Source organism: Dermacentor andersoni, chromosome 1 (assembly GCF_023375885.2).
Source record: "Dermacentor andersoni chromosome 1, qqDerAnde1_hic_scaffold, whole genome shotgun sequence".
NCBI classification, from domain to species: Eukaryota; Metazoa; Arthropoda; class Arachnida; order Ixodida; family Ixodidae; genus Dermacentor; species Dermacentor andersoni.
Genome location: NC_092814.1, coordinates 7359197 through 7377801, shown reverse-complemented (window position 1 = coordinate 7377801; position 18605 = coordinate 7359197). Strand labels below are relative to the sequence as shown.

At 47.1% G+C, this 18605-nt stretch overlaps 1 protein-coding gene across 1 annotated transcript; it reads left to right on the top strand.

Annotated features, from left to right (window-relative positions):
• The first annotated feature begins 1026 nt into the window (after positions 1-1026).
• LOC126545679 (uncharacterized) lies at positions 1027-4185 on the top strand. The gene is made up of 2 exons (XM_072286031.1): positions 1027-1595; positions 4182-4185. The coding sequence occupies exons 1-2, from the start codon at positions 1027-1029 to the stop codon at positions 4183-4185; spliced, it is 573 nt and encodes a 190-aa protein (XP_072142132.1).
• The last annotated feature ends 14420 nt before the right edge of the window (positions 4186-18605 follow it).

Sequence of the window (18605 nt, the reverse complement as noted above, 5' to 3'; positions counted from 1 at the left end):
TGCATTGCGTGTGTTCGCCGACGGCTTACTACCACAATGGCGGGATCTGCGTTCACCGCCTTCGTGTCTCGGTGCGTCTTTGTACGTCGCACGTTCGGATAACACTTTTTCCGGTAAGTGAAATACGTTGCACTTCGTTTTTCGTCAACAATGTGAATATCTTTAGGTGTTACCCGCGACAACTCTTGATGGATGAGCTCTTCTGCCCTGTGGGTTTTCGCCATGTTTACCTTTATACGAGGGTTCTGCTTGTGTTCAGCAGTTCAGCACTACCGCGCTGCACAACTTCCGCAACGCTTGTCAGAACATTGCCCTGCTTGTTAGTCTTTGTGGTTAACGTAGCACGAATCAACCGAAGGGAGTGCATTCGAAGACGACGCGCTGGCTGTAATCCTGAACCAGACTGAACTCGCCCTATTTTGTGTCTTTTTGTTCTTGCATGGGTTACAGCATTGCGTACGCGCGCGCATGTCTCAGTGACTATGCAGCTTGCAGCCTTCCCACTTTATAGCCAAACAAAAATATAACTGCAATGTTTACTTAATATATACATTTCCAAATACAATCGTCTGCTGATGTACAAATTTCACTTGTGTTTTGTTCTAAATTGTGATAGCGCAGCACGTCATGCCGCATGTGTACTGGGCGGGCTACTGCCATAATCCATGTGACGTCACATAGCGATATATATATATATATGCACGCCGGCACTGAATAAACTGATTCCATTCCCGGTTTGGCTGCGTGATGACGTTATAACAACTGGCGACGAGGGTCTTGCGTACCCACGTAAGCGACGGCCTTGGTCTTGCACGGGTGGACAGGCACGAACGGAAACAAGCGAGCGGAGTTGTCGTCCAGCTTCAAGGCGCTGCACGTGCTCCCGGAGCACGGCACCGCCCACCGAACACCCCTGCGGAGGAAGTACTCGGCCACAAGGAACGACAACGGGGCTTGGAGCTGGCAGCACGTCCAAGCAAGGAAACGCCAAACTGATGAGTAACGGATATATGTACTGCTGTCAAAATGCCGCCACTGGGAAAGATGTCCGAGTTCGACCCGAAAACGCAAAACTTCGAGTCGTACTTAGAGCGTTTTGAACATTTCTTAACGGCTAATGATATCGTCGACGCAAAGCGCCTTCCCGTCTTTTTGACAGTCATAGGACCAGAGGCTTACGAAGTACGGAAAAGTCTTGTTGTGCCGGCAGCCCCGGGAGAAAAGTCGTACGCAGAAGTTAAACGCCTCCTGAAGGAGCACTACAGCCCCAGGAGTTCCGTAATAGCAGAACGATGCAAGTTCAACCGGCGCGTACAACAGGAGGGCGAAAGCGTGGAGGGGTTCATCGTGGAACTGAAACATTTAGTCAGGAAGTGTGACTACGGTGACTTTTTGCAAGACGCCCTCCGAGATAGGCTGGTTGCTGGCATACGGAACGAAGAGACCCAGCGTGCTCTGTTTGCTGAACGAGAGCTGACATTTGATGGCGCTTGCAAAATCGCCCTGGATAGAGAACTAGCGGCGCTAGACACTGAACAACTACGGTCAAGAGAACGAGAGGCACCCGTGCTAGTCGTGAAAAGCCGACCACACCAGTATCAGAGACCAGCTAATCCTAAGCATGTCGAAGCCCGCAAGAACGAAAAATGCGCAAGATGCGGCAGGGGACACTCGTCGGAAGAATGTTGGTACAAAAACTTTATTTGTCGCAAGTGTTCGGCTGTAGGTCATTTGAAAAGCATGTGCCCAGTTGCTAGAGCGAAGCCAAAAAACATGCATGCGCTCGAGTGTTCTGACGATGACTCGGAGCAGGAACTGTACCATGTCATTAACGCCAACCAATCATCTTATGAAGTGAGTGTGGAAATAGAAGGGCGTAAACTGAATATGCAAATTGACACGGGAGCGGCTGTCACAATTGTCCCGGAGCAAGTGTACCTGTCCGAATTTCCACATGTAAAATGTGAACCTTGCAAAATGTCGCTTCGCACGTATACTGGGGAGCAAATGCAGCTAAAAGGGCAGTGTGACGTGGTGGTTAAGTACAACAATCAGTGCATGACTCTACCAGTCATTGTTGTAAAAAAACAATGGGAGGAAGTCGCCTGTACTAATGGGGCGAAATTGGTTAGAACGTTTGAAGCTTGACTGGCTAGAAATTGGCCAGATTGCAGTTGAAGACAGAGTCGCGGTGCTAAAACAGAAGTACCCTTCCGTGTTTTCTAAAAAGCTGGGGACAATAGAAAAATTTGAAGCAAAGATTGTTATGAAACCGGGTACAGGTCCTAAACGAGAAGAGAGGGGGTTAACCGAGGGTCCCGATTTTTATTAGTCATATCATAAGAAGCCAACAAACACTGACACCAAGGACAACATAGGGAAAATTACTTGTGTTTAATAAATGAAATAAGGAAACGATAAATTAATGGAAATTAAAGTGGATGAAAAAACAGCTTGCCGCAGGTGGGAACCTGGTATGAGCCAGACACCACGGAGGTGTTATCAGAATTTAGCGATTTATTTGCCCTAGTCGATTAGACTGCCACATTTCACTTTTCACTAGGTGGGCAATTATTCAACATGGACCATTACTTGAATACACCTCTTTGTGTGCAATGGCTTCTCAATTGCGAGTCAATGTAGATGGTCAGAATTACCTGAGCCTACAGATGCACTGATTAATTTGCTACCTATACGAATCACTTTGCACTTTATAGGGGTATTACTCAGGCTCGCGCGTGCGCACCTGACCCTTCTCTGGATCGCACAGCGCCGATGGAGCGGCAGTCGCTCGCTAGCACTTTCGCGGCAGCCCTAGCAGTCAGAGCTGTGACCCCTAACCCGCGGTTCGCAGTGAGTTGCGACCACGGCGGGTTCAGGCCAGGGGGGACAGGGTGAGTCTCGACCTAAGGTGTTTATTCACCTTAGAGTACAAGGATACCAACTGACAACAACAGCAACAACACATACAAATACAACACAAAAACAAAACCACAGCGGCGGAGCATTCCGCGCGTCTGGGGCAAAATAACCGCACAATGTGGGAACCACAAAAGAGGCTGATAAGAGTTCAGCTCACCCAGAGTGGATCCGCGCTCGGGCCCTGGGGCGGTCAGTCGCTCACAAAGGCCGAGAGCAGCAGGGGGACGGCGTGCGGCGGTCTCAGTGGCTGAATTGAGATGCGGCCTGTCGCAAGCTCCTCAGCCGAAAGACAACGGTGCATCGAGGGAATAGCGCTTCTCCCCGAGCGGCGGAGAGGGAGTCTCCCCGGTTCCAAGAAAGGGAAAGGAGGGAACGGGGTGCCTTGGGCTGCGGCGTCGCGGCCAGGCGCGAAGAGCAGCGGGAGCGGCGAAGGTGCCCTCTCCCCGCTACCCTCCGCGAGCGAGCACGTGATTATCGCGTGATAACCGCGTGGCCGCTCCGGAGATATCGGGATGCGCGTGCGATCCCCACAACTTTCTCGCGCAAACAGCGTGTTAACACTTCCAAGACAGTGGGCAATCTTGTCAATTAATGACATCATCAGATACTTTTATTTTTGTATGACGCATCATCCAAGGTAATGCATCATTGGTGTGAGGTATTGCCCTAAGCCAATTAGGGTCACATGAAAATATATCAACAAAAGGGATTGATCCAGCTAGGAGTGTTGCTTTGGAACCCTACTTTATCACCAGTCCTGCTTTGCATGCTACCTGCTTACTCTGTTCTGTGTCATGTTTAAGCTTGAAAAAAAAAAAATGGCAACAGCTAGCAGTGTAAAATGCCAAACTTTCTTTTAGATTAACAATATAAAACGCTATTTACCTTTTTATTTAAGTTAGTACATCATTTACTTGCAGAGTGGATTACTGTTTTAAACTGCTTATATTTTGCAGGAAGCTTCTCAGACTTGTTTGACAAGTTGATAAGTGCCTTTTTATCCACAAAACACATTATATTAATTTCAAGGCTGACTTTGTCTGACTCTGTTCTGCAATTTAACTATATGCCAGGAAATATACTAGTAATTTTAAACATCATCACGTGCATACCTTAAGATACCCGTAATTTAGGAGAAAGGAGTGCTTAAATTTATTTTTAATGTGAGCCAGACTTCTAACTTAGCACATACTGCTAATTGAAGTTCCAATTTCAACATTCCCATTTCTTCCATCGCCTTTTCCCCCTTTTCTGTGCAGGTAATGCTTGCTTATGTTTACAAGAACTTTTGTGTCGAGACACAGGAACTTTCATTCGTGGCCTGTGACAGCAAGCTTTCGTGGGCAGCCAGGGCTCTCCTACGAAGGCTGGCCTGCTCTGGCAGCAGCGGCAATCATCTTCAAGATTTATCCATGATCCCCTTTGCTGCTGTTTGTCACTCTTCTTAAATACACTTTCTGCATCTTTTCTAATTTATTAGGTAATAAAGCATGACTATGTGACATGGTGTGAAGTAGATGTCTTGCTGCATTTTCGCTTGCAATCATCTTTTATGCACGAAAAACTCATCTTAGAGTGTATGAAAATAAAAAATAAAAGCATATTATGATTTATCTTTCAGTTCCGGTAACATGCAACGTGCAAGGAATTCAATAATGGATGGTATGCTGAAGAACTGGCCATTATTTCTGCGTGAAGCTGTGCAAGCATGTAGCGTCACCTTACAAGGGGCACCCACAAAGTATATTGCAATTTGCTTTTAAATGAAGCATGGACATCAGAAAAAAAAATATTTATATTGCCAGTTAGAGTGGTTCGGAGAGTGTTTTTCCAGGAGGGCTATTCTGCAAGAGTCCACCTAGTGGGCTGTCCATTTCGGCCGCCGCTGATTGGCTGTAGGCCTATGAATGACGGTGACAACGGGCGCACCTTGCTTCCGGTTCCTTTGTGAACCGTCAGTTAGACGTCAGTCCTGTTGCAGTTACTCTTCACGTTTCGTGTGATAGCTGAATATGCTTCGGCGCGTACACGTGATTCAAACAGCCACAGCGCATCAACGGATCTTTCTGCGATTCCTTTGTTTTGAGTAGACCACAGCACTACGATGGATTCGAGCCTGGTTTTCTTGCTTTTCGAAAACGGAAAGGCGACATTGAGAACAACGGGACCCGTTCGCCATGTCAGACGAGCCTCTGCGGAGGCAATTTCGCCAGTGGGGGCAAACTCCCCGGTTTCGGTATCAGAGGTAATTGGCGCCATCTCTGTATTGGGCGAACGCAAAAATCCGTTTCCCTTGCATGGCCTCGTAGATCGTCGCGCGCAGGCGCGCCGATCCAGGTGGCCGAGCCCTTGACCCTCCCCAACTCCCATAGTTAGAACAACTCTAGAGGAAAAGCTGGGCCGGAAAAGTGGGAACCTCTAGGGCGCCGCCCTGTTGCTACTGGTCAATGTTGCCAGCGCAGTTATTATTGAAAGGGCTGAAAAGAAGTACAGGCCACCTTATGCTTTGTCATTTAAAAACGCATACCTGATGGTTTTATGAAGGTGATGCGTTATATTAAGTTTACAGAAAGCGATCGCTAAGTCCATGACTTATGCAAATCACGATGTACGCATTCATGCAATAAAGGATGACGCGAATGTCGGTTTCGAATCTGCTTTTTGGATACGTAGTAGTTTCGTACAGTTTAGGTTTGACATGCGATCGCGCGTCGACATCGGACGCTATGGCACATTCGTGCCTTATGTGCCACCGAAGCCCCGAAGTGCTTTGGCATATACCTTCACATGTCAGTAAACGAATGCATCTTCTTGCTCAGAACATCACGCGAGCAGACAGCTCTTGTGATGCATCACAATCGTTTGAGAAGCGTCACAGTAGAGCATTTTTCTACATGCGGAGCGGTGTTTTTATTTGCAGGTTTCCCTTCAGTAGGAAATTGCTGTACAGGCGGACCAGCGCACCGGAATTGTACTAGCGAATCTACAAGCAAGTCATAGAATCTGTGTAACTGTTACACTTTGAACAATCATGCTTCTACAAACGCGCCACAGTAGAAAAACAGCCCGATGCCGAGTATTTCTGTTCCACGAAGCAATCAAGAGGAAATCGAGTGCATGAACCCACATATTAATAGCGTAGGCGTTTTATTAACTGTGTAATGTTTTCAACACTTCCTTGCATGCCATTTCATGTGGCATATCTGTTCTGGTCACAAATTTGTGCAGCGAATCTATTTGCATGATCGTCTCCGGGCCTGTGGGACCGTTCACTTGCACTTGATGCTGAGTCTTTTACATGTATCCATAAACTGCAGATATGCACATCAGATCCCTACGAGCATTTTCAAAATTCAATTATTTTAGTTAGACAACAGGCACGTATGCAATACTGACACAATACCACTAAGCAGCTGGGACACATTTTTGTTGACCATATTCGCAGGTAAATAAGTAGATCATGTGGACAGCTCCAGCTCATTTTCCTTAAATCAGTGTGTACAAGGCGTATGCAAAATTGTTTTTTCTCGTGCACCGATTATTTTGCTCTATAAGCTAGAGAACCCACCACGTTAGTGTAACGTGTCTTGTACATCACACTAATATGTGCTTTAATTTACCAAGTGAGATGAGTTACATTATGGCTCATTCAGCCAAATCACACTGCAAGCTGCATTCATCAATCTTCAACTGGATTTCGCAATTGTTTCATGAAACATGTTTCCCTGTTATGCAGATATGCAATGGCAAGCCCTTCCGTGTGTTCCAAAGGTAAACTTTAAGCTCTAAAATAAAGAAGGCATTTCTAGTCAGAAACAACAAGCAAAAATGGTGAATGCATAGTATCAGAAGCCTACGGTACAGAAATTATGAGAAGTGTCGAATGATTTTAAGGAAAGAATGCTATTTCAAAATGCAAGACTCTTTAGCGGTAGTCAAGCAAGTCAATATAGGTAGAATACTTTGCAAAATTATGCGAGTGAGGGGATGTCAAACAATGGGTTGGGAAATGCGTTGTTTTTCTGCGAAACAAAAGCTGATGATTGTCATTACAGAAGTCACTTTAGCATCATGAGACTGCTGCTTGATCAATTCAGAAATAAACCAAAAAACAAGACACGCAAAAATAAAAAACTAGTCATGCTCTCTCCACACTGGGATAAATAAAAAGCACATCACATCTAATGTGGACATATCAGACGCCTTGTGAAACACTAAAGCAAAAATTCAGCTTCGAGCTATGGCACTTGCCGCATAGATGTGGGGGCCTTGCACTAATAGTGATAGTTACCACTGCATTTAGAAATTGACAACATTCATGCAGGCAAGAATGGTTCTTCATATTTTTGGCTACCACTTCAAATGCCTCCACCAAGTGTTACAATGCTGCACGCAGCCATACTAAGGATCTCGTAGCAACACCTGCAGGTAAAAAGCAGAAGCAGTCAAAGTGCTGGTGTGTTCTGGACACTATGTTTGAAAACTTTTAGGCAAGAAGAGTGCAAGAAGCAAACATAACAACTGCATTATATCCATAAGTACCTATTTTAATGGCCTTTTCTTTTTGCTTAGACAATGCCTATGCCTAGCTACAGCAGCTCCCTCATACAGACTCCGCAAGCCAAGAGGCCGTGGAGGCAAATGCACGTAAGAGGTAAGAAGCAATAGCACTGGTATCGACATTCATCTAATTTCTTTTTCTTTCGTTTAGGCAGCCAGCATACCTCGAACAGCCACCTTGACTGCGTGTGTCACCCTAGTCGCAAAGGGAACATTTGAGGGAAAGAGACAGGCAATGTGAACAGCCACTTCTCCATGTAAACGATACTCTTTCTCTCGGATGACTCCTACGTCCCGCCACGCCAGCTCACTTGTGCACAAAGATGCCGCCGAGGCACGTGCAGGTCAGAGGCAAGAAGCAGTGGTACTGGTGTCGACATTCCCCCAATTTCTTTCTTTTTCTAACACTGAGGCAGCCAGCACATCTCGAACAGCCACCTTAACTGCGGGTGTGTCAGTAGATTCCTGCTGTACATATGCTCATAATAAACTTCAGTAAGCTTGAACTTCATAATAAACTTGAAGGCAAATGGGACGTTGCTGCATTGTTCTTTTTAACATTTATTGTACACATACAATATATGTTATACTTTGCAGTGCTACATAGCGTATTTTGAAGCTTCGCCTTATATTTTGCACCTTTAATTACGCATGTGTTGTGTGGCCCTCAATGCAGTTCATGTTGTACCAGCTGCTTTGTCAGTGTGTCGCACATTGGCTTAAGCTTGTGATATGCACATACTTCTCTCACATATACAAAATAATGCTCTATGTAGTCCTCAGTGTTACAATAAAAGCGGAAAGTAAACAATCCGATCGTGTAATTTTGTTTGTTGCAGTAATTCCTATGACAGTTACTGACAAGTTGACATCTTGAACTGGTCAATCCGTCATGGCAAGGAATTGTATGTATACATATAGAAATAAAGGGGGTATGTATGTGTGTTTGTAGTGGGGGGGTATAGGATTAGGGCGGTACGAAAAAACATACGAACACTGTCCTCTACACCCATTCCGTTAAGGTACCGCAACAAAGCGTATTATGCAGAAAGTTCATACAAGTAACTATGATATTACTATATACGCCCGACGACGCGAGCTACATATGCCATGACTCTCATTCGCGACTGCACCGGATGCCCCCCCATATTATTCTGGTTAATTGTGCTCACTGTACCAAGGTAAAAGAAAGGTCATGGGCGCAGGTGCCTTTAAAGTATCTCGACCTTGCGAGGCACCGCTGCGCGTGCCAGGGGAGCTGTCCGTGCGAACACTCCCTGGCACACACCTGCCTCGGCGGCCCCAACGTACGTACCGTTCTGCTTCGAGGTGCACTGTCCCTTGCGTGCCCTGGAGTTCCTGCGGCGCCTGCTTTATTGTAATCTCAGGTGCTCTCCTGAGACTCCCGTTTGTCGGTTACATGTGCCCTACAGCTGGATCATTACTTATAATAATAATAAAAAAAACCTGATCTATAGTCGCGACGATAGATCGCGAAAGCGGCTTTTGCAACATACCGCGCCCGTGCGAAGACAATTACGGAACGCCAGCGAGGAATTTGACCGCAGCTTGGAGCTCGTAACCTCGTCGAGTGACACTACTGCAACAGGCGTGACCGCTGAAAACCGCACACCGCCGGAAACTTTAACAGGATCATCTTTCGGTTGCATAATTGCCACCTGCACGGCCGACATGGACCACACCCACACCATGCCGCAACATAGAATAAAGAACCAACTTATAAAGCCCAGACACAGGGCTGCGCGCACACCACTTCCCCACACTACAAGCGAGACGCCATGCTGCTACGGTTGCCGGATTAAAACTGACTACTGTCACCAAGTCTAGCAAGCGTCTCAGGAGCTGGCAACCTCAGCGCGTAGCAACATGGCGGCGCTCTTGCGGTTCCCGATTTCAATGCATGGGCCCTATGGGTAGCTTGTCCTCTAGAGTCAGTATAGTAATTCTCATAGAGTTTCTCACTACATTACCTAGAAGGAAATCTGGCGCTGCTGCGCTGTGGTATGCATGGGAAGGCCGGTATATTGTGGATTCGGATTGGCATCGTTCTCGTATAGACAGGACACCTTGAAGACGCGCTTGGCAAGTACCGTTCCGTCTGTCACAATGATTCATTTTCTACTAGAACAGCACGTGAAAAGCTGTTTTAGCTTTATTATTACGCGAAAACATGTTTTGTTTAACTATGAGAACTTGTTATTGTGTGTACGACTACATGTTACGTAAAAAGTATCAGCGGGCCGCTAAAGTTGGAGGACAGACGACAAGGTTCGCGCTCGCTTTGAAACAGTTGGTCGTCTGTTCTTGCTTTTCTTCCCTTGGTCATGCATCGTGGGTCAGTAAAGATGTAATATGCGTGAATGGAAACATTTTATGAAGATTTTACTTTGAGAACGCGCTATTTGTGTAGCCATATCCACGTTTTAGACGAAGCCTCTTACAACACCAACCAACACGAGCCTCGCAGACACATATACCGTCATTCCCATGACGGCACGGTGCCCCCTTAAGAAACTCCCATAGACGGTGGCACCAGATTACCCTTTAGGTGTTATAGTGAGAAACTCTATGGTAATTCTATGCCAACTCCTCTCCAATTGCCCTCCCTCGTTACTCCCTCGCAACTCCCTCACCTTCGACTGTCTCCGCGCGCACGCTGTGCGGCCCCGCCGGCCCGGAGCCAACACAGCCCGCTGAATGACGTTTCATGTTTCGTTATCTGCTGTTATCGCGAAGCGTGCGCTACTGTGCTTTGACCAGCGTGGCTAGTTTCGTCAGTTTCGTGGTCCTCGGTAGCTGTGTGCTTGTGCTCCGCGATGTTTCAGCCGTTTCACGACTCTTACCGCTCGTGCATCGTGCAGTGGTGCACAAATACCTCAAAAACAAGCCCTGCAAGGTTGTTCCGGGTGCCTAAAGACAACAGGTGAGCGCTCAGACCCAAGGACATCAGAAGGTGCATGTACACGAACACAGCCCTGTCCATTTGTGTGCTCCATGAGGCTCCGTACGTCGCTGCGCCTTGATTGTGCTACACTTGCCTCTTCCCGGTAGAGAAAGCTGACAAATAGATGTTCCTTCTCATTGTCACCTGGTCTGTGACTTGCGTTTTTCCGTGCCAAGTCTCATTCTCCAACTTCAGTAACTTGCCCAGCTTTCCATACCACCCTCAGTGCTTTTTCTGTGTATCGCGTTCTACAAACGTACTAACAGCTGAAAAATTACTGTTAGTGTTTGTGTACTATCTCAGTAACCCCTAATGGGAAAACCGCGCGAACACCCTTCATGGGTAGGTATGATACGCTTTTTTTTCTTCTGGAAAGCATGAGCATTGCAAGTGTCCTACATGCAGATTTTTGCAGTTCGTGTTTATTATACAAAAAAGAGCCTAGTAGGTACGACTTAGTGCCTTAAGTGAAGTAGTTTTATTGCTAAGCATTGCATTTTGGGTCGAAAGAAAAGTCCATGCCGCACGCGCCAGCTTGCAAGCAATGCCAATGCGGTCCGTAGCGCGCGCATTGCTTGCGAACTGGCGCGTGGTGCGCCGTAGCACGCGCACGATAAAAAAAAAAGAAAAGCGCGCGGCATACAGGTAAAAACAAAAAAAAAAAGTAGGTGGCGCGCGCGGCATGGGGACAAGAGTGAAAGTGAGTGGAGCGGGTCAGCAAAATAAAAAGGAAAGAAAAACGTTTGGGAGAGGGGGCGCCGCGCGGCTGCTATTCCTGTTGCCATGACAACGTAAACGATCGTGTGCGCCGCCATTTTGCTTCTGCGTCGCCCATTGGTTAGGGCCGTAACTGAAGGGGACCTTGGCGCTAGCGTCGAAAGAACGTCTGCTCGAAAACGGCCAATGGATTACGGTTACTCCCAGTTTTGCTGTTTGCTGTGTTTGGGGGCTGCAGCTAGCAGTTTACTGCATCTCAGAAGCGACACCTGTGTGGCTGTGTTGTACAGTGCGGGTATGTGTAGCTGTAGTGTTCTCGCTTTCTGTTGGCACTAGATGAATGTAATGAACCGCGCAAATCTTGCATGAATAGTGAGAAAAGAAGAGCAGTAAGAATGGTTCCACATCATTACAACATTCCAGCATCATAGCATCATGACATTATAGCATGCCGTTGCGATGATGTCATCACTTCATCCCCCTAGTGCCATTGTGATTTCTTTCTTGTCATTTCATCCTCTTTGTGTCATTTTCATTATCACTCTCATTGCATTGCTATTACATATCGTGCTGTTGTCCGTGCCGTTGTCGTCGTACCCTGAAATCACCTGTCATTATTTCATGTCACACCGTTGTACTCATCGTGCCAGCATCTTGGAGTCAGAATTGCACAATACCATCTCCATCATTGGCTTTAATGTCATGATTACACCATTGTCATCTCAGCATACCAAGTTCATGATTCCATCATCATGTCATCTGTGTGTGTGTGTCAGGCCATTGTCATCATATTATTTTCTACATATCATCGTCATCTCATGGTTGGCGTGCAGTGGTCATAATGCCGTCATCACCACACCATCGTGTACATCGCGTGGTTTCTTTGTTGTTATTAATGCTCCATCCAGAACTGTCATTCAATGGTTGCTGTGCTGTTGGCATTGTGACATTCCGGTAGTATCATAGCAGTGATGTTGTCGTAGTGGTTCCAGTGTCGCACTTCCTTTGACAACGTCTTCTCAACTTCGCATCAACTTTGTTGCACCACTGTAGAGCAAGGTGGTCTTCATTGCAAGTGTTCGTATGAGTCATTTAGTGTGCAATTGCTAATTTTCGAGGAGCAACAGCTTTCTTCAAAAACATAGATGAAAGGTTTGCGTGAAGCAGTTTTAACAATGCATGAGACAAAGAACAAGTTTTGCTAAATGTCACTAAATGACAATTAGTTTTCCTTAACACGAACTTCAAATATTGGTTGCATGCTCCCAAATCTTGCCCACGGATGTATGACTTTATACTAGCCGCCCCGTGTTTGTGACGTCATACACTACACCACCACATTGGCCACAAACTATGAAGTTAGATCCATTTTGCACGAGTTGATGGCCAGCAAACATCATCTTAAGCGACGTCACAACCGGTCCTTCTTTTCGTCTACCTGCAGCACACTGCGTTGAGCTTGGACATGTCAGCTGCCTTGCACAGTGGCCAAAGAAAAAACGACGATCCTGCAGTGCTAACTCTGTCAGCGCAATTGATGAGGGCTAATTCGAATTACCTGCAAAAGTTCCCCGTGTCATCAGGACACATGATCAGCGTGAATTTTTTCAGCGTATGCGCCATATGTGGCATGTTTAGCAATCGTTGTAGGTATTTACATTGAGTTAGTGTAGGATGTGACATCGCCGAGTCATCGTGACGTCTCATGAAGCAGCCAACCATTTCGGTTTTGGTGTCTTGTTTATTCGCAATTTAAAATTAGCGATCAGCTTCTAAGTCAATTGCACCATCCTACTGGTAAGAGCACTGTCTATGGCATTTGGATATGTTAACATCCTAATTTACTTCAATACCAGAGGTTCCATTTAAAGTACATGCAAACTGTACAAGTGCCTTGCCTGAGATAACCGTCAGAGCGATCGCATTGAAGGGTGTTGAGCTTAACAGAGAAATTAAAATGGTGGTTTTGTAAGAAAAATGGCAATTATATTTAATGTAGGGACTAATTTTACTAGAAATCCGCTAACATGTCATTTCGGGAAGCTTCACTGAAAGAAGTTCACCAGGACGTGAAATGCGTAACATAAAACGCATATATGTACATGAGCGTGAGTAACACATAAGAATGATCTTCATACATGTGGTACAGCATACGTAGCATTGCTGCACATTCACTAAGCTTTATTGTGTGTAATATTGAATTGGCAGCATATTTCCAACACCTGTGCGGACTCGAACTATTAGGTTTATGTGTGTTAAAAGTACAGCTTACGCAATTGTTCCTTGTTTGAGTGGCGGATAAAACTTCTTAAATTTCATTTCCTTTTTTGTATTGAGCAACTGTGAAAATAAATTTAAAACGGAAACTAAGCATTGTGTAAAAAAGCAGTGTAGGGCTGATCATACGAATCTTTTTGTTTTTAGGTGCGTTTTGCAACACGTTGGTCACCAGATTGGCTGAAATGGAATGTAACGAGCAATGTTGCAATATCAAGTGCACCTGAAAGTGTCACCTGCATTGCTGTGACTGAAAAAGTCTGATTTTTGTGGAATGGCTGACAAAGAAAAGCTTCTTATTACCTTGTATTTCCATGTGCTCCTGCAAGGTCATGGTCACTCATGACCAAAACCAAAAATGCATGCACTTCATATGCCATTCCGTAGTTTGCACCTCATTTATGTTCATGTGAATTATTTAATACACACAGTTTAGGTTTCAATAGCATAAGTTGTAAATGAACGCACTCCAACGTTTGTGGAAACAGTTTGCTGCTCTGTATGCACTGGAAGACATGTTCTGTGGCCTGTGCTGTTACTGTGTTTGCTCACTCAGCTTCATGCGACAATTCTTTTAATAGACTGTCCTCTTTGCACGATTGCCCATATTCATCATGTTTCCTTTAGTTTGTTGTCGAATACTTCCATAGTGTTTCCTTCATGCGTTACATTGCGCCACAGATCGTGAATTATTTGTGTTGGAAGTCGTTTATATGACATGAGATTTCGCCTCTGTCTGAGGCGACCACGCATTTGCGTCCTTCCATCGAGGTGTGGTTTACTTTTTCGACGTGTTATGCTCGTAGTATGCACTGCAAACAAGCGTGAGTGCGCAACAGCTCATCAGTATTTCCTTATTAGCGCGAGTGTGGAAAGCAATGATGACAGCATTTCGCTGCTCGAACATAAACTTCCGATCCATGCAATTTATAGCGCTGGTATGTATTTGTGTAATCTACATGAAGTATACGTGATATTGTGTTGGCAATGAGGGTGCAAGAATTAGTTTAAGCATTGGCTTTTTTCTATACACCAATGGCACAACAAAGTTGCGCATTACCTCTTTAAACTTGAAAAGCACTGGAAGTGCATGGTAGTTCACAAGGATATTGCAAGGGTGGGACTCCCTTGTCAATTGCACCATCTTGACAGAGATGCAAATTCGTGTACCAAACTGCGCCACACACAAAAAATTGAAGGATATTGTGCCATGCTGCACGACAATGACTTCGCGACATGTGTGCTCCGGCAGTGGCCATGAACAGCAAGCGAATTCTTTCTGAAAAAAATAAGAGTACAGCCATTCACATGCTGCACACCAAGCCAGCGTGCCTCCCGCATGAATTTTTGCGCTCATAACACTGGACTTTTCAGCGCTTCCTGCAAGTGGCTCGCGGCTCTCTGGCTCTGCAGTGACATATTGTCACCCAGCTATGGCAACTAAAACAGTTTAGCACAGACAGATTGAGAAAAAACGTCTGCCTTTAGCGATGGCTGGTCCTCGGAGAGCACGCGCGCAACCACGAACTTCATCGTTCTCGCCTTAAGGGTCCCGTGTCAACACGTGCAAACCTATTTCGCGTCATTGCTCCCCTCTCAAAAGCGACCGGCCCGGTCGCTTCAAGGGCAGCGGGCGCGCACTATGGGCAAGAGTGCCAACATGAAAAGACAAAAAAAAAAAAAAAACATACAGGAATGTACACAATGCTGAAGCGGTTTGTGAGGGTTGCTTAGCCCTGGCGTGCGTAGTACGGCTTCATCCGTACTACGTGGACGACTTCAGCACGGGGACGGCGTCGGTTCGAGCCAGGATCAGAGGTTTGAGGCACCACCTCGTAGTTCACATCACTGAGGCGGCGTACAACTTCGTAGGGGCCGAAGTAGCGCCGCAACAATTTCTCTGAGAGCCCGCGGTGTCGGATAGGTTTCCACACCCACACGCGGTCGCCTGGTAAGTACTGGACATTCCGTCGGGTCCGGTTGTAACGGTAGGCGTCGGTATTCTGCTGGGTGCGGATGCGATTCCGAGCAAGCTGGCGAGCTTCCTCGGCTTTCTCGACGAAATCTTCAGTGTTGTCATTCCTTGTGGTTCCGTGGTCTACCGGGAGCATGGCGTCTAAGGGGGTGGTAACGCGACGTCCGTAAACAAGCTCGAATGGTGTAAACTCGGTGGTCTCCTGCACAGGGGTATTGTAAGCAAACGTGACGTATGGCAAAATTTCATCCCATGTTTTGTGTTCCACATCAATGTACATGGAGAGCATGTCGGCTAATGTTCTGTTTAGGCGCTCTGTTAAGCCGTTAGTTTGGGGATGATAGGCTGTGGTCTTTCGGTGGTCGGTGTGCGTCAGTGTGACGACTTGTTGCAATAACTCCGCTGTAAACGCCGCACCGCGGTCAGTAATGAGTACAGCGGGTGAACCGTGGCGAAGCACGATGTTGTGGACGAAGAAGCTGGCGACTTCAGCAGCAGTTCCCCGCGGCACAGCTTTCGTCTCCGCATAGCGAGTTAAATAGTCAGTTGCCACGACTATCCACTTATTTTGCAAGGAGGACGTGGGGAACGGCCCAAGAAGGTCCATTCCCACTTGCTGGAACGGCGCCGGAGGCGGATCCAAAGGCTGAAGGAGGCCGGCAGGCTTGACAGGTGGAACTTTACGCCTCTGACAGTCACGGCATGTTCGCACATAGCGCTGAACCGACGAAAATAGGTGTGGCCAATAGTATTTTTGCCGTATGCGCGCTAATGTCCTCGCGAAGCCTAAGTGGCCGGCACAGGGATCGTCGTGACACGCCTGTAAAACTTCCTCGCGCACTGCCGCCGGAACGACGAGAAGGAACGTTTCCTGGCTGTTCTCGAAATTTTTCTTGTACAGGACATCGTTTCGCAGGCAGTACGACGTCAATCCTCGTGAAAGTGGGCGTGGGACAGCAACGTCAGCTTCCTCAAGATATCGGATGACTGGAAGCAGCTCAGAGTCTGCACGTTGATAGTCAGCCATGCGCACCACGTCGACGACACCAAGAAACGGCAAATCTAGCTCCAAGTCGGAGGATGTCAAAGGAATAGGAGAACGTGACAAGCAGTCAGCGTCGCTATGCTTATGGCCGGATCTGTAGACAACAGTTATGTCGTATTCCTGGAGGCGGAGGCTCCAACGAGCGAGGCGACCTGACGGGTCTCGTAGATTGGCAAGCCAGCAGAGCGAGTGGTGATCACTGATCGCTCGAAATGGCCGGCCGTATAAGAAGAGTCGGAACTTGCTGATGGCCCACACGACTGCTAAGCATTCTTTTTCGGTCGTTGAATAATTAGCTTCTCCTTTTGTCAGACTACGACTGGCATACGCAATTACACGTTCTGCGCCATCTTGCCATTGAACCAGAATGGCCCCGAGTCCTACGTTGCTGGCGTCGGTGTGTATTTCAGTTGCCGCGGTGTCATTAAAATGCGCCAGCACTGGAGCGGATTGAAGGCGTTTACTCAATTCGGTGAAGCTCTTGTTCTTTCGTCCACGCAAAGGGCACATCTTGTCGCGTCAGTCTCTTGAGCGGTTCAGCAATCCTTGAGAAGCCTTCAACGAAACGACGGTAGTAAGCGCAGAGGCCCAGGAACCGCTGAACAGACTTTTTGTCTTTAGGACGAGGAAACTCTGCAACGGCAGCGAGTTTTTCTGGGTCTGGTAGTACTCCTTGGGAGCTGACCACGTGGCCTAGAAACTTGAGTTCCTGGAAGCCAAAGTGACATTTTTCAGGCTTGATGGTGAGGTTGGCCTTGCGTATTGCGGTAAGAACACTTCGTAGCCGGGTGATATGTTCATCGAACGTGCTGGAAAACACAACAACGTCGTCTAGGTACACTAGACACGTCTGCCACTTTAGTCCAACGAGTACAGTGTCCATCATTCGTTGGAACGCAGCAGGAGCGTAACAGAGACCGAAAGGCAGCACTTTAAATTCGTACAGCCCATCGGGAGTCACGAAGGCGGTTTTTTCACGGTCACGCTCATCCACTTAGATTTGCGAGTAGCATGACTTTAGGTCTAACGAAGTAAAGAACTGAGCATGACGCAGACGGTCGAAAGCGTCATCGATCCGTGGCAGGGGATAAACGTCGCGTTTGGTGACTCGGTTAAGCCGTCTGTAGTCAACGCAGAAGCGGAGTGTGTTGTCTTTCTTTTTTACTAGTACGACAGGCGATGCCCACAGACTTGTCGACGGCTGGATGACGTCATCCTTCGGCATTTCTTGAACTTGAAGCTTAATCGCCTCCCGCTCCATAGGTGACACGCGATACGGATGCTGACGAACAGGCCGCGCCGACTCCTCTGTAACGATCCGGTGTTGCGTAACGGAAGTGCGCTGGACTTTGGATTCCGTGGAAAAACAGCCGGAGAATTCTGTCAGTAGGCCCAGCAGCTGATCCTTCTGGACATCTGCTAAGTCAGCATTAATGTGGACGCGGGTATTCAGGCTGGCGTGAGTTGTTGCGTCCGGTGAAGTCACTTGTAACGTGCCGATATCGGAGAAGTCAGCAATTTCGTTCAGGAATGCCACAGCTGTACCTTCATAAGAAGCCAACAAACATATGACTAATATGACATGATATGATAATATGATATGACTAATAAAAATCGGGTCCCTCGGTCAACCCCCTCTCTTCTCGTTTATTACAGCTGTACCTTGAGGGACGTGCTGATACTCATGACTGAAGTTTGTCAACAAAACTTGCGAGCACTTATGCTGTATTCGAACAAGGCCCCGGGCGATGCAGATGTGTTTTTCAAGCAGCAGCGGGATATTTGCCTCGGCAATACCCTCATAGCCGTCGAATGCGTCGCAGGTGACGAGGGTCAATACGCTGCTCCTTGGCGGCACCGTGATGTTCTCGTCAACAATCCTCAAGGCGTTGACATACGTGTCGTCAGTGCTGCTCCCTGCTAAGGCCTGCGCCGTCGAAAACGTTACCCGCGACTTTTGTAAGTTGATCACAGCTCCATTAGCCTGCAGAAAGTCCATTCCCAGAATTAGGTCCCTCGAGCAGCTTGGGAGGATAACAAAATCTCCGAGGTACGTAAACCCACGAATGCTCACTCGCGCTGTGCATCTCCCTACCGGGGTTAGCAGATGGCCTCCTGCAGTTCGAATCTGCGACCCTGTCCAC

Bases quoted from the DNA above. Each gene is read 5' to 3' on its own strand.
- LOC126545679 (XM_072286031.1), top strand. From the start codon at position 1,027: ATGCCGCCACTGGGAAAGATGTCCGAGTTCGACCCGAAAACGCAAAAC.